General features: G+C 44.0%; 1 protein-coding gene across 1 annotated transcript in view; it reads left to right on the top strand.

Annotated features, from left to right (window-relative positions):
- Positions 1-26,887, top strand: part of LOC144693400 (serine/threonine-protein kinase D1) — a 193,290-nt gene that overhangs the window by 81,771 nt on the left and 84,632 nt on the right. The window contains exon 3 of the mRNA XM_078563280.1: positions 19,990-20,150. Within this exon, the coding sequence (XP_078419406.1) occupies positions 19,990-20,150 (161 nt within the window). The remainder of the gene's footprint in view (positions 1-19,989; positions 20,151-26,887) is intronic.

Raw genomic sequence — 26,887 nt, 5'->3', positions numbered from 1 at the left:
CAACGTATGCTGGTATTGACTTTTGTAAATCGGAGCAGCCTGAGCGATGGTATATTTAAATATTATGGGGGAAATTGGATAAGGTCTGAAAATGTGCGCCAAGTTTGTGATGGGCAATTCACCTGTGTCCATTCTGATGTAGGCCACCCGCAGACTTTATGCTGCTTGCTAATTTAAATGGTAACGTGTAGCCCAATGCTTTATAGTTTGCTGAGTGGCTGCATCCATCAGTAGGTGACCAAGTCCGTGCGAGGCTAGCCACAGCCTGCACCTCTTATTGGGGAGGCTCTTTCTGGCTTCAGAAGACATTCTAAGCAGGGAGAAGAGGAAAAATAACACAACAGGCAGAGACCATGCTCCAAAGTTCTCAGATGCAGCCCTGGAGATGGACAAGATGTCCCCCAGACAGATGCTGAGAAGGCAGTGGGGGCAAACAGCCATTTCTGTCAATGTAGGCAGTGTAGCCGTGAGAGCCTGGATATGGTGCAGGAATAATTTTAATGACTTCACATGAGTGGTCAATCTCCATGCGTTCATCTTCATATGCCATGTCCTTATAAATGAACCACTAGTCTCACATGGAGCTTCATTCACAGCTCCATCACATACCAACCAACAATCTCTGTCCAGCACAAATCATTTACCAACATTCATTGCTTCATCTCACTCTCACACACCTAGAAGCGGTACAAACCGCGGGATCACATCTCACAGTCAGCCCACACTGCCAGCCCTGAGTCTAGTGCTGAGCACATAGCCCTTGTTGACCTACATCCACCCTCTGGCTTGACACGATGGTGCAGAATAAAAGGATCATGACGGCTGCCAGGAGACAGAGCATTCACCCGCCTGGTGCACTGAGCATCATCACACACCAACTATACTTTCAGACAGTGAAAACCTCTGGGGTTGCAATATGCCTCGGCATTTTGCAGTGCTCACTGAGACATGCATGTTTCTGGCAGTTGGTGACACTTTGTTCTGTGGGGAAGTTTGCTATCCTTGCAAAGCCACATCCTGCCACCTTCTCTCTGCTCAGACAGAACACAATGAACTCCCCTCTCCTGGTACAAAGGGAATGTCTGATGCAGCAAACAGGAGGATGTCAGCAATGTCCCCTACTCCAACAAAAACAGAAAATTCTGGAAAAACTCAGCAGGTCTAACAGCATCTGTGGAGAGAAAAACAGGGTTAACGTTTCGAGTCCGTGTGACTCTTCTTCAGAGCTATACATGAGGTGTATTTTGCTTTTATGTGGCCTGCTCCAGCCTGGGAGCATCTTGAGGGGGAAAAAATCAGGACTGAATCACCTTCACAACCACTGGCAGTGCCATCCTTACCCTGCTCTGAGGCTGCAGGTCTGCCTACAAGAGGTAGAATACTTTCCTGAATACCTCCTTTGTAAAACAGAGAGCTGTACACACTTACACTGAGGTAAGGGAAATGCTCCCGGAGGAGGATAAGAGTTTCTCCCCCCACGGACGCCTCACCTGGCCCCCGCAGTCTGTGAGCAGCTTGTCCTCCTCTGTGCTGCCTGTAATCAATCCCCCTCTCATGGTGCAGCCTGGGTGAATGGTAGCTGTAGCACCCATGACTGAGAGCAAGTGGCCTGAGCAAAGCCCTTGGAGTCTAAACTAAGGCTTTCCCTGCATGCAGTCTACATGATTTAACCAACTTTAAACAGCAGCAAGAAACACATGGCAGGTGTATAAACCCAGGTATAAACAGTCAAAATCAGTAAGTAACTAAGCAGAAAGTAGTTGATGACCTGTTTAAATAGTGCTGCTTGGGAATTCGTCCTGTGGAGTGTAGGTGTGTGTGTTTAAGAGAGAGCATTAGCTGAAGCATTGAGGTTAAAACTGGCAGCCCTGGCGTCCAATCACCTTGACACTCTGTGGACCATCACGATCCTCCAACTCTGCATATCTCCCAAACCCATCTGAACGCCATAAGATAAAATAGCAGCCAGTGTGAGTCACACCACAAATGTGTGTGGGCTCAACACCGACCCCAATTTAGTATCAAAATGACACCCATTGCGCCGAAACTTTGGACATCATGGAGCCTAATTTTACAGCCATTAATTCCTGAGCTGCCTCTCGAGGGCAAGTTAGACACCTGAGTACACCACCCACCCTCAGCCCAACCTGAGATAGCCATCTTCACAGCTTAGGGATTTCCTATTTGCAAAAGGTTAAAACCCTGGTTACTGCCCCATATATCCTGGGGAGCTGGGGATTAAAATTTCCCCCATACACCACTGTAACCAGCCCCAATCCCCTCGCACCGACCTCTGCCCCCCAACACACACACACACACATTTAGTTCTGTGTCAATGCAAACACTGGCAAAAAGGGTGAGTGTTTTGCTGTTTAGTACAACAGACAGAAAGCACACCATCAACACCTAGTGGCAAATAATCAATGCGACATGAATTTAACCCCATCTACATCAATGTTACATGAACTCACCCCCCCACCACATCAATGTTACATGAACACGCTCCCCCCTACATCAATGTTACATGAACACGCTCCCCCTCTACATCAATGTTACATGAACTCACCCCCCCCCTCTACATCAATGTTACATGAACACGCTCCCCCTCTACATCAATGTTACATGAACACGCTCCCCCCTACATCAATGTTACATGAACACGCTCCCCCCCCACATCAATGTTACATGAACACGCTCCCCCCTACATCAATGTTACATGAACACGCCCCCCCCCCACATCAATGTTACATGAACTTGCCCCCCCCCCACATCAATGTTACATGATCTTGCCCCCCCCACATCAATGTTACATGAACTTGCCCCCCCCACATCAATGTTACATGAACTTGCCCCCCCCACATCAATGTTACATGAACTTGCCCCCCCCACATCAATGTTACATGAACTTGCCCCCCTACATCAATGTTACATGAACTTGCCCCCCCCACATCAATGTTACATGAACTTGCCCCCCCCTACATCAATGTTACATGAACTTGCCCCCCTACATCAATGTTACATGAACTTGCCCCCCCACATCAATGTTACATGATCTTGCCCCCCCCACATCAATGTTACATGAACTCACCCCCCCCTCCCCCCCATCTACATCAATGCTATGATATTAATAACTGCAGGATAACATAAGATCAAATGTGAGCAAAAGTCACTAAGTAGGATTCATCGTCGAAGGTTTCAATTTTTAATTTCTTTAATCCTAATACATTTTCACTGACCACCTCCTTTAGACAGATGGGGGCTCCTGATTTCTGACTTTTACAGCTGGTCATGCTACCATTCTCTAAAAAATCTCCATTTTAATTGTAACAAGGTCCAGTCTAAACTTTTCATAATGTAGGTTACTCTACAGAATCAATTCCTATCTGCAGAAAACACTGACTGGTCAAACGATGAATACTTTTGATCATGAATAATTTTGGCAGGAATTCCAAACAGATCAATGCATTTTGCAGTGAAGAATGCTTTGTAATGTCTTAACAGGTTCCCTGATCACTGGCTGTGTTCAGTCAATAAGGTTATGCTGTAACATTTGTTGGATAGCAGTGTTGGTGGTTGTTTTGTTAAGGCTTTCCATAACTGTTTAACAGAAAACATTTGTCCCTGTCTAAAACTGTTAAGACTGCTGAAGTTAACAGGATGAGTAGCGCATGTCTAAATCTTTATGCAACTGAACTTTTGTTTTAAATGACAACATGCTCAGACAAGTGAACCATTTCCTTTTGTAACCACCTATGTGGACTGAATATCAGTGATTTATTTGCAGAATTTTGCAAATCCCCAAATCATTTCACACATTTGGTGATGAACACATACATAGAATGCAGACCATCTATTGGAATATCATTCCTCACACTCAATATTGCTGGCAGCAATAATTATTTAATCTTTGTTGCAACATTCATTTCTTTGAGATTATTATATTACATTAAATGAATGAATTTTATGAAAAGGCTTGAGAAAATGGAATGTAATCTTATGATTCCTATCTGTATGTTGCTGGAAATGACATTGTAAGGTGCTGTTGCTAACATGAACTAACCACATGTGCCAAGAGATGGAGTACTCCCACTTTGTCTTGAAGCGGATACGAGGAGCTGAGAACATTTGATCAACTTCAGTCACCTCCAGAATTGCATTCTCTGCAATGTGTGCTGTTGCATGAGTGTTGAAAAATTAGTATCTGGGCACACTTTCCTGTAACAGGCATCCCATTTTAGCTGGGAGAAGTTGAAATTATACTTTTTTAAAAATCTGCTATTATATTCAGCATAAATTTATCAGAAACAAATGTGTTTAATAATGATAATATTAGGAAAAAGTTACACGGCCATTTGATACGAGAACCTGTTGAGTGCTGCAGATAATGAATTATATATTTTGTTTTGAATGTTGATGCCAGACAAATTGGATCAACTTGGTCTTTGCCATTCTTGTACATTCCTGTGTTCTTTCTTTGTATTTTATTTGTCCTCAATTAATTTGCAACTGAACATTAAATCAGAATAAATAAGAAATCAAATCTGCTAACTGGACAAAATTAGGGAAACTTGGTTGTAAGTAGAAAATATCTCATTGCCTCTCAGCAGTATAAACGCCCTGATATTGCAATATTTTTGTCATATGATAAATTGATTTGACTTCACAACATTAATAATTGTGAACAAATTCTGAAATTAGGAAAAAAATCTTGATGTAAAACACACCTTGGAGATTTGAATCTGATATGTGATGAATCAGTTCCAGATGTGACAAAAAGCTACAGGTTATTTTTCACTAAAACCCCTTGAAATTCCCAAGCATCACTGAAATAAATATAGATTACAAAAATTGGAATGCAAAATTGTACTCCCTCTATGGCAAGTATATCTTACCTTGGGTATCTTTCCTTGATTTGGCATTTGATTTCTGTTTTCAGTTCAACACATTATTGCTGTGCTGTGTATAAATATTTTCATCATTTGTTTCTATTGTATGCAACTTGAGTTTTGACACAAGACAGGGAATATTTTCAGATTACCTATCTCTTTAAACCTGCACCTGGATCCTCACCTCCACTATATATCACCCTGCCATTGTTGTATTATCACTGCTGATCAGCATGTGTTATGGTGCCATCACTGTGGTGTCTCAATGATGAGATCTGGGACTTGTATGTTTAAACATGAACCCTTTGCCATGAACCTTTCACAATGTACAGATCCCAGGTTACTGTCATGCATGGTGCTGCTGTCATGCAGGTAACCTGCTTCTAAACTGTTCTCTCAGTCTATTACCATGTGACTCTATACATCATACCGTAGGTGGTGCTATTCTCTAGTCCCACATTAACCCTTGCTCTGCCGAGCACCTTTACATTCCAATGCCATGCAGACACATACAACATCATACAATGGATATCACTCCTGAAATCAGTATTAGGTATCATATGGGCACTGGACCATTTGTGCCAGATTCAAGATAAAGGCACCAATACTAAACTGGAATTTATTTCGGATGCACAATATCAGTGGAACTGGCAACTATCAGTGGTAGAAGCACTGATAGTGGTGCTGTGCTCTTACACATTAGTTCTTTGGGATAAGGGTGAGAATGAGGGATGGTAACAATGATCAGAGTGTTTATAAACATTGCTAGTCCAGTCTAGTCACAGCTAACTATCTTGATCAACAGCTTGCCAAACTGTTTGGTAAGAATCCTTGAAAATTACAGTGAAAAGAAAATGGAGACTCCAAATGTTCAGAATCACATGGTACTTTTGATAATACACACATCATGAGGACTCCCCATAGCTTTCCAAGAACTGCCGGCTCAGAATCTCAGCCCTGGGTATAAGCACAAACAGCTGTTTTGGTCATCCAGGCATCTTTTGGGCAGGTTTTCTATGTTACAATCGATGCCAGGGGCAGCATAGGCTGGAGAAACATCACAAAGATGGTGTTGAGCAAATAGGGTTACCAACCATCAAACTGCACCGTATTGAAGGGTCTTGTATGTAAACATTTATTGAAGTGTTCAGTTTGTGAATGGCTTAACAATTTCTATATTTATGTAGAAAATAACAAAGACAAACCTTATGCTAATCAGATAACTGGAATGTCTCAGTTTGTTTTGCAAGTTCTTTCTTTCTAGCTATTAAGAATCTGTCAAAGAAATAATTTAACAGTTCTGGCTTGTGAGGTCTTACTTATGTTACCATAGTTACTGCAGTACGGAGACTGAAAATTAAAGATGGCGGGGGTGGGGTGGGGAGGGTGGTGGGAAAGAGATTCTTAAACATTATAATCTCAACAATTGCTAATTGTGGGCCTTTAACTCCTTATTTACTGAATTATAAATGTTATCTCTAAACATTATCTGTCTCAAATACTGTAATTGTAAAATAAGCAATTGTTTTGTTGTTTCTGTTAGGTAATTGTGGATTTAGGTAACTATATGTAATAATGAAGAAGCTGTAAACAGTAAGTAAAGGGAGAGATATATCAGGATGAGATGGATGAGAGTATGAGTGGTTACACAGCCTCAACTGGAGCATTGGGCCCAGTTCTGGGCACCACACTTTAGAGACGATATGAAGACATTAGAGAGAGGGCAGAAAAGGTTTAAAAGAATGGATCCAGGCTGAGGAGCCTCAGTCACCTGGATGGATTAGAGAAACTGGTGTTGCCCTTGGAGAAGAGAAGGTTGAGGGGAGATTGGTTAGAGGGGTTCAAAATCATGAGAGGCCTAAACAAAGCAGGTAGGGAGGAACTATTCCCGAAGGTGGAAGGATCGAGAACCAGAGGATAGAGATTTGAGGTGAATGTTAAAAGAACCAAAGGTGACGTGAAGAAAAATGTGTTTTACACGGTGATTGATGAGGATTTGGAAGGTGCTGTCTGAGTGTGGTGGAGGGAGATTCAAATCTGTCTTTCAAAAAAAAGATGGACAATTTTCTGAGTAGAAAAAGATATGTAGGGCCATGGGCTAAGCAGGAGTGGGGACTAAATGAGTTCCTCTTGTAGAGAGTCAGGATAAACACAATGGGCAGAATGGCCAACTTCTGGGCTGTAGCAATACTAAGAAACTAGAGTTTCAAAGAGTGCGCATCACTCACAGTACTGATTCCAGACAGTGTACAGCCCTCACACTACTGAATGTACAGCCCTCACACTACTGAATGTACAGCCCTCACACTACTGAATGTACAGCCCTCACACTACTGAATGTACAGTCCTCCCACTACTGAATGTACAGCCCTCACACTACTGAATGTACAGCCCTCACACTACTGAATGTACAGCCCTCACACTACTGAATGTACAGCGCTCACACTACTGAATGTACAGCCCACACACTACTGAATGTACAGTCCTCCCACTACTGAATGTACAGTCCTCCCACTACTGAAAGTACAGCCCTCCCACTACTGAATGTACAGCGCTCACACTACTGAATGTACAGCCCTCACACTACTGAATGTACAGCCCTCTCACTACTGAATGTACAGCCCTCACACTACTGAATGTACAGCCCTCACACTACTGAACGTACAGCCCTCTCACTACAGAATGTACAGCCCTCACACTACTGAATGTACAGTCCTCCCACTACTGAATGTACAGCCCTCACACTACTGAATGTACAGCGCTCACACTACTGAATGTACAGCCCTCACACTACTGAATGTACAGCCCTCACACTACTGAATGTACAGCCCTCACACTACTGAATGTACAGCCCTCACACTACTGAATGTACAGCGCTCACACTACTGAATGTACAGCGCTCACACTACTGAACGTACAGTCCTCACACTACTGAATGTACAGCCTCAGTCACCTGGATGGATTAGAGAAACTGGTGTTGCCCTTGGAGAAGAGAAGGTTGAGGGGAGATTGGTTAGAGGGGTTCAAAATCATGAGAGGCCTAAACAAAGCAGGTAGGGAGGAACTATTCCCGAAGGTGGAAGGATCGAGAACCAGAGGATAGAGATTTGAGGTGAATGTTAAAAGAACCAAAGGTGACGTGAAGAAAAATGTGTTTTACACGGTGATTGATGAGGATTTGGAAGGTGCTGTCTGAGTGTGGTGGAGGGAGATTCAAATCTGTCTTTCAAAAAAAAGATGGACAATTTTCTGAGTAGAAAAAGATATGTAGGGCCATGGGCTAAGCAGGAGTGGGGACTAAATGAGTTCCTCTTGTAGAGAGTCAGGATAAACACAATGGGCAGAATGGCCAACTTCTGGGCTGTAGCAATACTAAGAAACTAGAGTTTCAAAGAGTGCGCATCACTCACAGTACTGATTCCAGACAGTGTACAGCCCTCACACTACTGAATGTACAGCCCTCACACTACTGAATGTACAGCCCTCACACTACTGAATGTACAGCCCTCACACTACTGAATGTACAGCCCTCACACTACTGAATGTACAGCCCTCACACTACTGAATGTACAGCCCTCACACTACGGAATGTACAGCGCTCACACTACTGAATGTACAGCCCTCACACTACTGAATGTACATCCCACACACTACTGAATGTACAGCCCTCACACTACTGAATGTACATCCCACACACTACTGAATGTACAGTCCTCACACTACTGAATGTACAGCCCTCACACTACTGAATGTACAGCCCTAACACTACTGAATGTACAGTCCTCACACTACTGAATGTACAGCGCTCACACTACTGAATGTACATCCCTCACACTACTGAATGTACAGCCCTCACACTACTGAATGTACAGCCCTCACACTACTGAATGTACAGCCCTCACACTACTGAATGTACAGCCCTCACACTACTGAATGTACAGCCCTCACACTACTGAATGTACAGCGCTCACTCTACTGAATGTACAGCGCTCACACTACTGAATGTACAGCCCTCACACTACTGAATGTACAGCCCTCACACTACTGAATGTACAGCCCTCACACTACTGAACGTACAGCCCTCACACTACTGAATGTACAGCGCTCACTCTACTGAATGTACAGCGCTCACACTACTGAATGTACAGCCCTCACACTACTGAATGTACAGCCCTCACACTACTGAATGTACAGCCCTCACACTACTGAATGTACAGCCCTCACACTACTGAATGTACAGCCCTCACACTACTGAATGTACAGCCCTCACACTACTGAATGTACAGCCCTCACACTACTGAATGTACAGCGCTCACACTACTCAGTGTACAGCGCTCACACTACTGAATGTACAGCCCTCACACTACTGAATGTACAGCCCTCACACTACTGAATGTACAGCCCTCACACTACTGAATGTACAGCCCTCACACTACTGAATGTACAGCCCTCACACTACTGAATGTACAGCCCTCACACTACTGAATGTACAGCCCTCACACTACTGAACGTACAGCCCTCACACTACTGAATGTACAGCCCTCACACTACTGAACGTACAGCCCTCACACTACTGAACGTACAGCCCTCACACTACTGAACGTACAGCGCTCACACTACTGAACGTACAGCCCTCACACTACTGAACGTACAGCCCTCACACTACTGAACGTACAGCCCTCACACTACTGAATGTACAGCCCTCACACTACTGAATGTACAGCCCTCACACTACTGAATGTACAGCCCTCACAGTACTGAGTGTACAGCGCTCACACTACTGAATGTACAGTCCTCACACTACTGAATGTACAGCCCTCACACTACTGAATGTACAGCCCTCACACTACTGAATGTACAGCCCTCACACTACTGAATGTACAACGCTCACACTACTGAATGTACAGCGCTCACACTACTGAATGTACAGCCCTCACACTACTGAATGTACAGCCCTCACACTACTGAATGTACAGCCCTCACACTACTGAATGTACAGCCCTCACACTACTGAATGTACAGCCCTCACACTACTGAATGTACAACGCTCACACTACTGAATGTACAGCGCTCACACTACTGAATGTACAGCGCTCACACTACTGAATGTACAGCCCTCACACTACTGAATGTACAGCCCTCTCACTACTGAATGTACAGCCCTCACACTACTGAATGTACAGCCCACACACTACGGATTTCCCACAGGAAGGGTGAATGCTATGGACAAATTTTAACATGAGGATAAGAATTGTAAAATCAAACGTGTTGGTAGACAATGAGCCAAAGTGGGTGTACAAGCACAGGATTGATGGGTGAATAGGATTTGTTGCGAGTTTGGATATTGGTCGAGTCCCCAGGCAGCAGCTGCTTGCTCTGATCTGTTTATCATCACTAATATTGATGTGTGGATCCTTTGAAAAATGTCTCCCTATGAATGGATGTTGCAAGATTCTCTCGGGTGCTGAAGCCATTTCCCTGATGCTAAGTTTGACAAATCAACTCCATTGAAGCGACCGGTTTATTCTATATAATTTGTGCTGCCGTGTTGGTTCTGTAAGGCAATGAGAGTGAGTGACAGTGAAGTCACTTCACGTGACATAATCAGCAGAGCTATTGATTTTTGACCATGCACTGAGAGCGACATCATCGAATGACCCAGCTCAAAAGTGAACTGAGAATGTGTTCCCGTTTAACAGTGACAGGTGGAGAGGGTTAGACCTGGATCATGTTTACTCCCATCAATCTCCCAACTACTATTCTCTCCACTCTCCCCTTCCAGTTTCTGACCTTCCCCCTAAATCTTCCGTCATTCTTCCCTCTCTAATCTCACCCCCTCATCTGATCCCCTCTTCCACCTCCCACAATCTTTTCTCCCTCCCTCCTCTCTTCCCTCTGATCTCCTCTCTATTTGATCAGCTATTTCTTTGATCTTCTGTTCCCTGCCCCCCACAGTTTGATCTCTGTTCCCTTTCCAAATCGCCCCTCTACCCCAATATCCTTGACCCGCCAGCCCCAAGCTCCTGATTTTCTCCAGCGAGCTAATAGGAAACTCCTGGCCACAGGGAGGAGAGATGTTCCTCCCTCAACATTGGATGCACTTGTGTGACTTGGGTGGGCTGGTGATCAGGATGATTCCCAGGCCCTGTGTCAGCAATCACATTGGAGATTGATTGTTCTGATTTAACAACTCCATTATCATTCTATGATGCAATTCCCAAGGCAGGAGAAGGTAACCTCAGTGAACCTTGGGATGGGATTTACCACTCCTGCCAGCGGTGGGCAGGGGAACTAAACTTGGTGCGATGGAAAAAGTCAGTTTCCCATCGGCGGGAAATTAGTTGGTAATTTTGTTCCGCTGACTTTGATGGCAGGTTAAAGAGGGGTCAACTTCCCCGCTGACCTGGATCAGAAACCATATTTACATCTCATGAATGCTCATTAAAAGGCCAACTCACTGGAATTAACTGCCCCGCTAGTGGATAATTACAACAGACTGTTTCTCATCTGTATATATGTGACATGCACCCGGTGAGCTTCCGTTCATCAATAACTTTGAGGTCAGCAATTCTTGGCCGATTGAAGAGACACCCTATACCTGTCCTGCTCAAACCATGGAGAGCATGGCCTAGCTGACTGCTGGACTCGAGGGGCTCTTGCACAGCGAATGAGCTTGGCTCCTTCACTAATGGTGTGCATTCAGGCAAGAATCCAATTCAGCGTAGGTGCTGAGGTACATATGGTCTTCACTGGCATCTGAGCCTTACAGGGGCATGTCAGAATGGATGCAGGCTCCAAGGATCAATGGCCACATCTGCTACACAGAGGCAGCAGGGGCCCCACAGGCCTCCATGTTCCCACTGCACTGGTCTTCTTGGCATCCTGCTTGCAGTCAGGACATACGTGCAAGGATTGAGCATCGATCGTTATTGTAAAGGCCACTGGAGGACAACCAACACAAGGCTGACTGCGGCTCCTAGGACTTGGGTCTTTTGACCCTAATGAAGACCCTCATTGTGAATGTTTAGCCATGTCCGAGGGGAAAGCACAGCCACGTGTCATCCTCCGGGATGATTTCATCCTGCAAGGGTGGCCTTGTTATGGGATGTGCAGACTGAGGGAAAGTCAAGGGCTGGAGACTGCATTCCTGCCTTGTATACAGAGGGAGACTATACAAAAGGAACTACCATTGATTGTTCAATTGTATCCGTCCACAGATACAAGGAGGAGTGGAGAATGCAGGCTGCAGGCAATGCTGCCTTGATGATACTATGATTACAATGAGCAGAAGAAGAGCCCGTCACTGATTGGCACAGCTCAGGGAAGACTGTCACCCTGAGGAACAAAAGTCAGCAGGGCCCCAGGAAGTCCCAGATTCTGACGAGGAAGGGCAAATCCACAAAGATGTTTGGCACAATCAAGGGTCCACAGGAGATGCAGCACATACATGGAGATGAGTAAAAGACAATGCTGCAGACACCTTCACTTGTCCAAGGATGTGGTAGCTCATATTTGCCACATTCTCCGTGAGGGACTCACATTGCACAGACTTGGAGGGCATCCAATGCCGGTTGCTCGGAAGGTTACCACCGCTTTTTTGTTGATGTATCTTTCCATGGCTCCACTGGGGACCTTTGCCAAGTCTCACAATCGGCGACACACAAATGCAGAAGGGAGGTGATAGATGCCCTTTTGACATGGATGAAGCAAGCCAGGCTGTCAGAGCTGTGGGATTTGCTGTGATCTCAGGCTTCTTGCAAGTGCAGGGCTCCATCAACTGCACACACGTGGCCTTGAGAGCTCCCTGACAGCAGTCTGAGAGATTCATTAATGAAAAGGATTTCACTGTCTAAACATCCAGTTAATTTGTGATCACAGAAATCAGATCCAGCATGTTTGTGCTAGGTACCCAGGAAGCTCACACAACTCGTACATCTTGAGTTACTCCCTGTTGCCAGGGTATTTGAGGGAGCTTGGCACTTAGACGGTTGGCTTTTCAGTGTTAAGGGGCATTCCGTTCATCAGCCACAGAGTACATCTGAGGAGAGATACGATGCTGCACATTCAGCCAAAGGGCCTTTAATAGTTGGCCTCTTAAAGATGCATTTCAGATACTGGGCTCTCCAGTCCTCACCACAGAGAGTGTCCCGGTCACCATTGCTTGCTGCGCCCTGCATAACCTAATGCTGCCAGTCCTCACCACAGAGAGTGTCCCGGTCACCATTGCTTGCTGCGCCCTGCATAATCTAATGCTGCCAAGGGAAGATGTGTTACCACAGGGATACACAGATGTCTCCTCAGATGAGGAGGATATTGAAGGGGATGAATCTGTAAAGGGTGAGAATTCAGAAAGGCCACAAGATGATGTCATTGCATGGGCACAATGTGGCAGATGTGCCCATGACAACCTCATAACTACAAGATTCCAGGAGGAGTAAGGTGAAGGCAAGTTGTTATAAGTGAAGTTCTCTTCATGCTTTGATGCAGGGGAGATAATAATACATTCATTGTCATCTTCAACGCATCACAAAAGGTCATCAATCTCACAATGATCATGGAGGAGGCATAAGTCACCTTCAACCCTAACAATGGGGTCATCCTTGGAAGCTGTGGTAGCCTATGCAAAATGCAGCCGCTATGTAATGTGCTTAGCACTCCACAAGCGCACATCCTCAAGCAACTACACATAGTGCAGTCCTTTCAACCATGACAGCAGTGAGTCAATGGCCAGGGCATCCTTCAAGAGGCTGAATGGCGATTGCACATCTGGAAGCACTCATGCCAGTAACACGCTGCTTAGCAAGGGGGCTCTAAGACAAAAAACATTTGTCAATGGTGATCATGTACCATCTGAAGATGGAGCTACATCCGGACAGCACTATCTCTCCAAACATCAGCTCTCACGCATGATTAATGCAGAGGCCACATCTTGATACTGAGCCCCAAGATGCCATTGGACATCAGGATGCAGTGACCTATTACACAACAGCATGGATGCAAAGCTGGAAATTATGTTCAAGTTGTTCTCACAGAGAGTGGTTCAGCAGGACCACTGTGTGATTATTGACAAACACTCCTTACCCTGCATTCATCAGAAGCCTGCCAAGTTTATGCCCTGCATTGCCTTGGCACCTGGGAAAGACGTGGCCCAGTCAGTTTTGACACAGCCGTTAATGATAACTTAGTCCCTTCATAGATCCTGCTGAGCACTCAGGTGTGTTGGAGCATCGCTCTCATACCATCACAGTCTCCGACATTATCCATCTCACAAAGGCCAATCCTTTCTATGAACCGGAAGTCAGTGAGTGCACAGTCATGCAATGAATTCCATATCAATTGGCGTTCTGTGACTTCACAGGGATTCCATCAAGCAACACTAGGCAGCCATTCAGAAGCAAAGTAAGATCCTCACAGGTAAGTGGATGGTTTCATCAGGATGTGCACACACCTCCGACATCACACACACATTCCTGTCTAGTAGACATTTCAAATGTCACAGAGTTTAACCAACTTCCATCATTCAATGTCACACATGGAGAGAGTGGAAACTAATAACTGTGGAGATGAAATCACGTTGCAGGGAGGCATGAAAGGCTATGGTGCTTGATGATGAATACGACTTTAACCAGAACATCGCAGTCATAAAATAAGCTGCATTGCAAAGTTCACTTGTGTGAAAAGTCTCCAACGTCGGGTGCAACAAATACTTATAACATCCGCAAACTACAGACTTCAGTGCAACAGCATCAGAATAATCACTAACCTTAATAAGAAATTCTCATGAGGTCACATAATGTCTGCCTGAGGTGTAAAGGTTGCATGTGTCTTGTCCAGCATCATTTTCATACAGGAAGTGTCTTTATTCATGTCGCTGATGTGGAACTAAAGGTGATTCACTGCGATGAGATTGAGTTAGACTTCATTGAACCAAGGGGCAAGACAGGAGATAATTGGGGGAGTGGAGATTCATTCTAGACCTTTGAATGACTACAGGACCTTGCATCAAGTCGATTAGCCATTCAATACCTGAGACTTGGAGAGGGATAAATGTGAAATATATTTACAATAGTACAGATTATACACAGTGAATGAACACCCATGGCACCATTGTACATTCACAACTTCTTAATTTTCCTAACCCTACTGCTATGTGTACGTGCAGCCCCGACATCCACAGCAGAGATGGGGGCAGCCAGCTGACTGCCATGCCCTCTTGTCTGAGATGACTCTGGTGGATGTCCTCTGGAGGCCTGAGGCCTGGAGGACCCCAGCCTGCTAAGGGTCTCCTGCTCTGGGTCAGGTGCACCCTCTCAGCCTGACCTGCCAGAGTTGATGGGGGTCACAGGAAGAGGGCATTTGGAACAGCAGGACACCCTTAGAGTGTCTTGGGTGGATGCCCCCAGGGTATCTGGCTGGCAGTCCTCCTCCCCTTGGGTGCCAAGGGCCCCTCCCTGACTCCTTGAGGAGAAGGGGCACCTGAAGGGAGATCAAGGTTCCCCGCCCCTATGGCTAGAGTGATGGTGTGCAGGTCCAAGATTAAATCTGGCAGAAACCGCTGGGCCCGGGTCTCCAAGGCAACCGCCACCCTTTCCATGGAGAAGCTTACATGCCAGAGCCATGACATCAGACAGAACGCGGGCGGACTCCTCCATCCTTCGTTCCAGTCTGCTATGGGCTCTGACAAACCTTGCCTGATGTTCCCCTACCTGTCTTTGCATCTCCAACATTTGTCTCAGGGCCAATTGCAGAGGCTCGACAACAGACTTGGACTCAGCAGCAGCCTGATCTCCAGCGGCCCTCCGAATGACAGAGACCTCGGCTGTCCCTGCCTCTGCCTGCTGTGGACATGTGTCTGTGAGGCGATCACCAGATTGCAACCCTGAGCCTGCTCTAGAAGGAGGACACACTGAGGTGCGTGTATCTGCGCTGGAGGGTGCAGGTAAATGCAGTTACACGTCTTCCTCAGATGCTTCCTCTGTCTCCTCATCTGAGATGCTCTGGGGGTCGGGCTGAGGCTGGTGGCTGGAATAGAGAGAAGAGATAATTAGCAACTGACTAGGCAGGCTCCTACATTATAGCTCACTCACAGTCATTGTCCCCATCTTGTTGATGTACACTGGATGGACCCTCACTGGCTTGTTGGGGGGGCCAATCTCACCTTCCATGCAAGAGCGACCTCTGACCTTGCTGCTTGCTCCTTGTGGGAGGCGAGTGTCCTCAGCTCAGGGGGTTCCCCCCTCCGGCCTTTGCTGTCTCCTGTTGATTGTGGGAGATCTTGTCCTGCGTAAAGACAGATGGATTGTCTGTGAGCACTATGGATGAAGCAGCAGTTCAGAAGCATGCGTGCCTGCTGTGTGTGGTGGGCCCTCCCCAGTAAGGGATTAAATGCTGTTTGTGCAGGATCTCACATGAGGTGGGGATCTTAAAGTGGCTGGTAGGCATTCAGTGCTGATATCCCATCTGCTGGTAGTGCCAAAGTAGATACAGAAAATGAAATGAAAGGAGAGAGTGCATTGGGAGAGAGTGCATTGAGAGAGAGGGAGAAAAGAGACAGAAAGGGTAAAATTCATTAAGAATTAAAACAAGCTGAAGGACTGGACACTGTAATCTATGAAAGTGGTTCTAATGTTCTGATTATGATGTGCTGCTTCTATACTTCATGGGTCAAAGAAGTTTATTTATTTCATACTCCTGCTCTGCCATTATCTCATTTAACTGCTCAAGGACGACAATCCCCAAACACAACTAGGTTTCGAGACTTTCAAAATGTTAATTGAATCTACTCACTCAAATTGATGAGATTAATGAATGTTTGTGAAGACAAGCGAGAGCAGAAATGATGTTATTATCATGAACTTCACCTTGCTTCAGAGTTTATGAAAATGATAACGAGTTGTGAATGAGTGGAGTGGTTGTGGGCTCAGACTGACCGTACTCTATTATAACGAGTTGTGAATTATAACGAGTTATAAATGATAACGAGTTGTGAATTATAACGAGTTATAAATGATAACGAGTTGTGAATTATAACGAGTTATAAATGATAACAATGTGAATGAGTGGAGTGGTTGTGGGCTCAGACTGACCGTACTCTATTGACTTTCCTCATTAACTATAATTTGATCATCAGTTTCTCTTAAAAGTTAAAGATGAGTTTGAAAGAAATCCAGCAGTTTTATTAAATTTGACGCTGGTTTAGCAACTCACTTCCTTCATTCGTTCTTGAGATGTGGGCATCGCTGGCAAGGCCAGCATTTACTGCCCATCCCTAATTGCCCCTGTGGAATATGAACCACCAACAACTGAGGGGCTTGCTCAGCCACTTCAGAGAGCAATTAAGAGTCAACCATAATGTTCAGTCATGGGGGATGGTGGCACATTGAGCGAGTAATCCAGACGCCCTCGCTAAGAGCCTGGGGGGTGCAAGTTCAAATCCCACTTTGGCAGCTGGTGGAATTTCAATTTAGTTGATAAATTTTAATTAATAAATCTGGAATAAAATGGTAGTCTCATTAATAATGATCATAAAGCTGATAAAACCACCTGGTTTACTAATGTCCTTCAGAGAAGGAAACCTGCTGTCTTTACCCAGCCTGGTTTATATGTGACTCCAGATCCACAGCAAATGGCCTAGCGAATCATTCAGTTGTACCAAACCGCTAAGGAAAAGTCAAAAAGAAATAAAACCAAACAGACCATCCAGCTTCAACCCAGGTATCGGAAATGACAATAGCACAAGCCCTCCTTACTAATATCCGGGGGGCTTGTACCAAAATTGGGAGAGCTGTCACACAGACTAGTCAAGCAACAGCCTGTCTGCCATACTCAAGGAATCATACCTTACAGCCAGTGTCCCAGGCTCTTCCATTACCACACCTGGGCATGTCCTGACCCAGGGCAGGACAGACACACCAGAGATGGCGGCACTGTGGTATACAGTTGGGAAGGAGATTCCATGGGAGCCCTTAGCATTGATTTTGGAGTCCATGAAGTCTCATAGCATCAGGTCAAACATTGACAAGGAAATCTCCTGCTGATGACTACATACCGTGCCCCCTCAGGTCATGAATGTGCACTTTTCCATGTTGAACACCATTCGAAAGAAGCAGTGAGGGTGCAATGGGCACAGAATGTACTCTGGGTGGGGGGCATCAACATCCATCACTAAGAGTGGCTCGGTAGCACCACCATTGGCAAAAATACCTGCCAGACTGGGCCTGCAACAGGTGGTGAGAAAACCAACAAGAGGGAAAGACATACTTGACTTTGCTCTCACTAATCTACCCATTGTAGATGCATCTGTCCATGAAAGTACTGATTGGAGTGACCGCTGCACAGTCCTTGTGGAGACAAAGTCCTATCTTCATACTAAGATACCCTCCATCTTATTGTGTGGCATGACCACTGTATTAAATGGGGTTGATTCTGAACAGATCTAGCAGCTCAAAACTGGACATCCATAAGGTGTTCTGGTCCATCAGCGATACCAGAATTGTATTCAACCGCAATCTGCAATCTCGGTCTGGTGTGTCTCTCACTCCACTATCGCCATCAAGCCAGGGGATCAATGCTGATCCAATGATGAGTGCGGGCGAGCATGCCAGGTGAGGTGTAGTACCAGGCATACCTAAAAATGAGGTGCGATCCTGGTGAGGCTACAACAGTCTTTACCATCTACGAGACATACTGTAGCAACTTGATGCGTTTCCTTCGACAGTACCTTGCAAACCCGTGACCTCTACCACCTAGAGGGACAAGGGCAGTAGATAGATGGGAACACCACCACCTGCAAGTTCCCCTCCAAGTCACTCACCATCCTGACTTGGAAATATATCGCCGTTCCTTCACTGTCGCTGGGTCAAAATCCTGGAACTCCCTCCCTAACAGCACAGTGGGTGTACCTACACTACATGGACTGCAGTGGTTCAAGAAGGCAGCTCATCACCACCTTCTCAAGGGCAATTAGGGATGGGCAACAAATGTTGGTCTTGCCAGCAATGCTCCTATACCATGAACGAATTAAATAAACATAGATCAGGCTGGGTAAGAATGGCAGATGTCCCCCCTGAAGGATATTAGTGCACCAGATAGGTTTTTATGACAATCCAGTAGTTTCATGATCATTCGGAATGAAATTAGCTTTTTATTCCTGATTTATTAATTAAATTTAAATTCTGTCAGCTGCTCTGGTGGGATGATCTTGTGATTAAGCAATCCAATGTTTGTTATCAACATTAGTTTTCTGAGACATGAACATTTATCCTTCTTTGATAGATGGATGTGGTGAGTAAAAGTTTTTAATTCTTATGCCATTTTAATGCATTTTCTTAAATTTGATTTTCATATGCCTAAATGAATGGCAAATTACAGAACAACACATTTCAGCAGCAAATTTTCTAATCAATATAAAAATTTGACACTGTGGTTTTCATGTGTTGAGCCTTAATGTGGCTTCTTAACATAATTAACATGTAACTTCCGTCAGGGTTCCAGTTCAGACTTATTTCTTAAAGACGTGCATTTATGTAGCACTTTCCTTGACCTCAGACCATGCCAAAGCTCGCTGCAGCCAATGAAATACTTTTGAAGCATAGTCACTCTTTTAATGTAGGAAACGCGACAGCCAAATTGCACACAGCAAGATCCCACAAGCAGACCAGGTAACCTGTTTTAGCGAGGTTGGTTGAGGGATAAATATTGGCCGAGGTTCCAGAGAGATCTCCCCTGCTCTTCTTTGTATTAAATTCATGGGATTTTTCACATTAACCTCAGAAAGCAGACATTTGGTTTAACACTGAAGGCAACATCTGAGACACTGCAGCACTCTCTCTGAGTTGCACTGGAGTGTCAATCTAGATTTTGTGCTCATGTTTCTGGACTTGGAGTAGAACCCTCAACGTTCTAACTCCGAGATGAGGCCATGATGAACACAGTGTCAGACCTTGTGTATGTTACTTCCATGAAGAGCTGATCATCAGGCATTTCCATGACTGCTGACCATTTTCCCACAGGAGGGAAAGAACCACAGTTTTTCTTTATTAATTTAATAATGAGTCTGTTTCCATTTCTTACTGAATGCATCTTTTAATTTAAATATTTGCAGGATGTGGTCTCAACTACCACAAGAGGTGTGCGTTCAAAATTCCTAACAACTGCAGTGGTGTGCGCAAGAGACGCCTCTCCAATGTCTCACTGACAGGATTAAGTACTTCACGGTCTGTCTCGAATGATCTATCACCGAGTGCTCCAGATGAGATGCTGCTGGTAGGTAATCTTATAGAAATCCACACATCATTAGACTAAGAGGTTAAACACAGTACCAATATCTCCTGAAAACACTTGTGGGCGCCCTTGTACAATGCGCAGTAAGTTTTCTTAAGGCTGGAATCCCAGTTTTTAATGGGACTTCAAATAGAGAATAATCAACATCTGTTAATTTACACTGCAGTACAATTTTTAGCATTTATTAAATTCCACACTATGATACAATATGACATCTGGCAGTCAATGGTTCATAACAATTTCTTCAGGCATTATTCACAGCAGCTGATTGCTGTAGAAATAACTATCGCCCTCTCGTTATACTGGGGGACTTCTAATGACTACCTCCATTCCCCAAGAGAAAAGCAGCTTTACTGGAAAAGCTTTGATTTGAGCATTTTAACAAGGTAAGGTAGAAAAATTAATTGAAGTAACTTAACACAGTTTAAAATGGTGGGAGTGCATTGATAGATGGCTTACTGGTATGTGAATCATTGGCATCTATCGCTTTAACATTTTTATTTAAATAGATGCAAAATTCCACCGATATAAATATTGTGAAAATATTCTGCCTTTGATTCTTCATCAGTAAGTTTAAGAATTGTGAATGAAGTTCCGTGGATGAAAAAAACCTTTTACACTTCTTCAGGAAGAGTAACCTGCATGTGTCACTAACACTTTTCTCCCAGTTCAGTCAGGTGTTGCTCTGTGCGCGAGCACTAGGCTCCACCCTATAACCTGCTTTCAAATCAAAATCGCTTCTCACTCCCTGGCCTTGAATTTCCTGCATGGGCATATTCTCAAATTAGAGCCAAAATCTGCCCATCGACCCTATGGCAATGGTACACCAGAACTCCCTGTCAGCCTCATAAAAACACACCCAAATGTAAAAACATGTATAAGCAACCTGCGTGCTTGAAAAGCACCCAAAACATGCTGCTATATATTCCTCCTTTAAGTATGAAAATTAAAGCTTCAACTCATTCAACCATCATTCATGCACATTAGGCACAGCATGTTTAAAAACCTGTAATCTGGAAAGCTTTTCAATTTTTAATGTGACTTATATTTATGCCATGAAAACGCATTCAAAGAAACAGAAAATACAGTGCAGGACTCAGTGAGAATTCTATAAACACTTTAAAACTGGCAATAAAACACGAGAAAATATGATTGTTTCCTACTGCGCTTGATAATGTCATAATTTGAAGAAAGCCTCTGAGGATACACCATTGCAGAGAACTCATCGATGGGGGGATTGGGGAAGGAGGGGGCGTTGGGGGGAGGTGTGGTGGAGCTGGTTTTATGATCAGGGATGTATTGGGGTGGAGGGATTGAAAAGTGCCCATAAATGATGGAGGAGATTTGGGTGTATTGTACTCTGTGGCTGAACAGATCAGCATGTGTCACTGGGGACAAATAGAGAGGGAATTCTAAGCCCCTGTATTTACTTCTCAGGGACTGGCAGCCTTAGCTCAACAGTAAATTGTAGATCTACATTTTCACGGTTCTATGAAGTTGCTGGTTACAGAAAGGTCAGGCACTTTACATTGCAAAGTGCTGTTACCAGAGCTGGTTGGGAAACTGCAATTGGCTGCTCCTTTGAAATGTAAAAGTATTTGAATTTGTTATATATTACCTGGGACTTATGACATAGGATTGGTACGGTACTTTTAATTTTGCAAGGCCACTTACCAAATGCAACATATTTGCCAATCTACTTTGTGCAGTTTTCACTCATTATGGGATTTGGAGACTGTAAAGTGCCTCAAATTATTTTCAACTTTCTTTTAGCAGTTTGTTCCACTCTGAGAAATATTACATACTGTGAACTCTCTAGTACCAGATACGCTAGGAATCAATGATGAATAAGTGCTGATATTTAAATAAGTTATAATCCATTGATATCCCAAGGTAAGAAGATGTATCCTGTAACATCCTGGGAGCTGTTTGAATGGTAGACATGTTATGCATGTGTATCTTTTATAACTTATTAAATTTTTAAAAAGTGATGGAAAGAGGGAAAAACAACACTCGAGCACCAAATATACCAATTGAAAATGATTTAGGATTTTCACAATTGGAATAATATACTCTAAAAATATTGGAAAAGCAAATCAAAATTAACCTTAAATTTCTCTATGTTCATTAATGAACTGAATTTCGTGTGCTTACAATTAAATTGGATATTGTTTGTGATTTAATTATTCCTTGAGTTTGTTAATTATATATTCTGATTACCTGAAAATATTTCGTAAGGTCCACGATTCAAGTCTCACTTTCAGAATCTCTCCCTGTTTCCTCCAACATAATTGACCTCTTTCCCTTCCATAGCGCCCTGTAGTTTGTGCTCCTCTCTTTGTTCAATCCACATTGTGTGTCTACGGGCAGCTCCTGTTATTAAACAAAATAGTTTTTAAAAATTGCCCGGTTATCCCCTTAGCCACTCATTTTTATCAGTTATCACAGGAAAGAAAAGAAACTCTAGAACTGTTTGCATCTTTGATTAACACAAGGCTCATTTACATTTTTTGTTTAAAGTTTCCATCTATTCTGGCATTTAATATAAAGTGAAGCAGTTCCCATCCAAGACAGTAATGGCTGAAAAACATTGGAAGGTTTCTCCAATCAGCAGAAATGATTAATACCAAAATATTAACATTAAGCCAATGAATGTCACTGAAATATTAACAATGCAGGTCACCAAATACTAATTTTCACCCAATGAATGTCACCACAATATCTGACATCCCATGTGCGCAGGCCTGAAGGCAGGTCCATGGTTCGTCGCCTGATGATGCTTCACCCTGAGCTAGCTCCTTGGCAGTTTTAGTGCATGCTGCTTTGCTATTGCCTTTCACTCTCAGGGGTAGGGCAAGGAGGCAGATCCCAACTTTACCTCAGCCAGAATGAGAATTGAACCCACATTGTTGCCATTCTTCTGAACCACACACTAGCCATCTGGCCAACTGAGCTAATCGGGCCCTATAATCATTCCATTACCCTGATGTATATCATTGAAGTAGTATTAGCTCAATGAGTATCACAGCAATGCTGGTGTTTGCTGAATGAATGCCATGCATACACATAGGCTGCAGCGGTTCAAGGCGTCAGCTCACCACCACCACCACCACAAAAGCAATTAGGGAAGGGCAGTAAATGCTGGTCTAGCCAGCAACGCCCACATCCTAGGAATGAATTTCTTAAAAATCCATATTCTACATTTGTTTTGAAAACCCAAAGAACTACCTGTCCATCACCCCTAATTCCTCACCCCATTGGCAATCTCGTACTGCCAGACTGTCTGACATCAATTGACTTAAGAGCGATACCTTTCTCCAATTTGACATCAGGAAGGCCAGAGTCATCATTTTCAGCCACCTCTGTGAACTTTTCTTTTGTGACACTGAATCCGCCCTCTTTCTAACTTTTACTCAAAATGAAACAGACTTGTAATTGGCTTTGACCCAAATTTTGGACTGTAAACCCCACCATCTACCCATCGCCCAAACTGCCTGTTTCATCCTGCGCATTGTTTGCCCCTGTCCTGATCTCAATCCCTCTGGTGTTCAAACGTTAGCCCATGTTTCTTTGACCTATGGAAACAATCATTGAAATGTCCTCCTTTCTGGTTCATCATCCCTCAAGCTTCACAAATTCCAGCATGCCCACATTGCAGCCACCCATAACGTAGTGATCATAGAGACCTGCTTGCGTATAACCAAAAGCCTCTCTAGACTGTGTTAGGCTCTCGCCCCCAAGTTTTTAAAATTTTAACTTCCCACCTTTGTGTTCAAATCACTCCTTGGTCTTATCTCAGCCCATTTCCACAAACTCTTCCGGCTTTGCGTCCCATCCCACACTCTTTGGTCCTGTGACTCTGGCCTTTTATGTGCTGCCATCCTTCATATCCCACCAATGAAAAGAGATGTTCAGCTGCTCTTCCTAACCCCCTCCTGAAACCTCTCCACACCTCTCTCCTCCTTTAAAATCTCTTCATCTTTTCAATCAGGCCTTTGTTCAGGAGTCCTAATCAATCTTTTCTTCCTCCTGTGCTTCCTCCTCTAATTCTACTTTTAAATGGCTTGGAAACTTTTTTTTATAAAGGTAGCACACAATATAAATAGAAGTTTTGGAATATTTATGAAAGCTGGTTAAAAGCAACCACAATAATACCGTTAGCCCAATGAACGTCATTAAAATGCGAACATCAATTGAATGAAGTTCACTGAAATAAGTATACCTCCATAAATGTCAATGTGGTATTAGTATTAACTTGGTAGAAAATCAGTCACTGAACCACAAACAGTACCTCAAAAATTACAGCAATACTAGCATCACTCCCATGTCATTGAAATGTGAACACTATTCTAATGAGTTGAAAATACAAAGGCTGACCCAGTAAATGGTAATAGTATTTCAGTGACAATTAAGTGAATTTCACTGAGAATTATTAAGGTTACCTCAATGGATTTCAATGAAATATTATCTTAATAAGTAACACTGGAATGCTATTATTAGCCATATAAATTTCACTGAAATACTAACAATAGCTCAATGTCACTGAGTTGACATTAACCGTACTATAATGAGTATCACAGAAATGCTAATATTAGCCCAAGGAATGTCACAGGGATACAACTGTTAGCCCAGTGAATGTCAATGAAATGCAAACATTAACTAAATGAATCTCATTGAAATACTACGTGTTGCCCAAATGGATGTTATTAAAATACTGTTACCTCAATGAGCATGACTGAAATACTAACATTAGCTCAATAAATATTGCTAAAAACTAGCATTAGCCCCAATAACTGTCATTAAAATATTAATGTTATTCCAATGAGCATCACTATAATGCTGGCATTTACCCCAATAAACCACGAATGTTACCCAGTGCCACTGAAATGCTAACATTTGCAGAATGAATGTCACTGAAATACTAATGTTAATTTGATGAAAATCGCTGAAATATGAATATTAATTAGCCTAATAAATGTCACTGATTCTAATCCATGGGAAAGCATTTATCCTGTGTGCTCAGCAGTATGTCTTGAAACGAAGTTCAGCTATCCTTTACTGAAGGTTTGTTAAACAATTTACCAACCAATGTGTTGAAACCACATTCCCTTGATTTTAAAAATTATGAAGTGTATTGCATAATTAGGTGTCATACGCATGCTGTCACTCTTCAACAATATGGGCAGAATCGTCCTTGATTTGCACTAAGTGCAGTAGCGGGCAGGAAAAAGGATGTTTTACCCGTTGGCCACAATGGCAGCTTCTCACGCCGTATCGTCCCGGTCTCGCCTCGTTAATCTTGCGTTCCTGGGAAACAAGCTCCGATTAGCCCGCCTCGCCGCTTCATCACACCAGGTACCACATTTAAAGTGTAGCCACATGCACACCTCTCAGTGCTTCCAGCCCAGGACTGCTGCAAACAAGACATGGCTCTGAAAGGCAAGAAGACTGCAGCCCCCTGGTTTAATGACGCGCCCCTTGAATGCCTTTTTGATGCTGTGGAGGCCCACCACAATGTCCTCTACCCCCACTCTGGCAAACAAGAGGGGCAGCTACATTACCACTCCAGCTTGGTAGGTGATGGCAGTGGTGGTCAGTGCCAATACTGCACAGGAGAGGTTGGCCATCCAGTGCAGATAGAGGATGAATGATCTCAACCGTGCTGCCAGGATAAGGCAACCATCTCACCAATCTCAACTCACCCACTCACAAGCCCATCATACATTCACTGGCATCTCACTCACTGTCAGCTCAAGAGACATCACCACTCACTCTCTCACACACACACCCTCACATCTCCATCTGGCCTCATCTCCTCTGGAGACTGCCTCCTCAGCCCTCACCATCTTGAGGCCACTTGCAAAGATCAACATGTGGCCCCTACACACACCCTGGGATACCCTCCTTCCCCAGTACAGCCCCCATCCTGCAGCCTCTTCCCTTGCCTGAGGCCACTTCTCCCCCTTCCCCAAGCCCTAGCCCTGCAGCCATTGAAAAGCCACCCCTGCCTTACAGCTGGTCTGGTAGGTAGAGACCTGCCCTTTACCCCCCCTAAAAGTGATGTGGTGCTGCCTGTGAAGCCTGGCGCTGGTGACTGCGAGTGCTGCCCGAAGCAAGGGAGGCAAACAAACCTCGAAGTCCCGAGTGAAGTGCAGCTGGCCAGTGACTTGGATGATCCAGCAGGGGGTGGGGGGGATGATTCCAGCGAGCAGGGCTTATAATGATATATGATATGCAGATGTATTATAGTGAGGTTCCTAATGTCCATTGGTGGGACGTGCAGTCCGCCATTGACAGATAGAGCAGACGATTGCAAACTGGTTTCACAACATCGTGAAACCGACTTTTAGCCCTCTTATCAAATTGTCTGCTCACACCACCAAACACGATGGTGGACACAGAAAATCCCACCTTCTAAAGCTAATGGCTAAAGTGAAATGCGTAAATAAATTTAAAACATGAAAAGATGACAACACCTTTAACATTATACAGTCAAATTAAATGATTCCTTTGTGAAATGCACTTTAAATGCAATTGCTTAATTTACATCTTCTGAAGTAACATTTATCATATCTTCTCTTCCTTTGATTTTCTTTTGCTTTAAAAATGTTTTAAAACTAAAATAACTTTGTCTTCCGTGTTAAATATGGTCAGTTCCATTTTTTAAGAAATGTTGTATGCCGGGGTTTTGGGATTCCGCTATATCGATGTTTTAGGTA

Source organism: Cetorhinus maximus, chromosome 18 (genome assembly GCF_964194155.1).
Source record: "Cetorhinus maximus chromosome 18, sCetMax3.hap1.1, whole genome shotgun sequence".
NCBI classification, from domain to species: Eukaryota; Metazoa; Chordata; class Chondrichthyes; order Lamniformes; family Cetorhinidae; genus Cetorhinus; species Cetorhinus maximus.
This window is presented reverse-complemented; position numbering and strand designations above follow the sequence as displayed.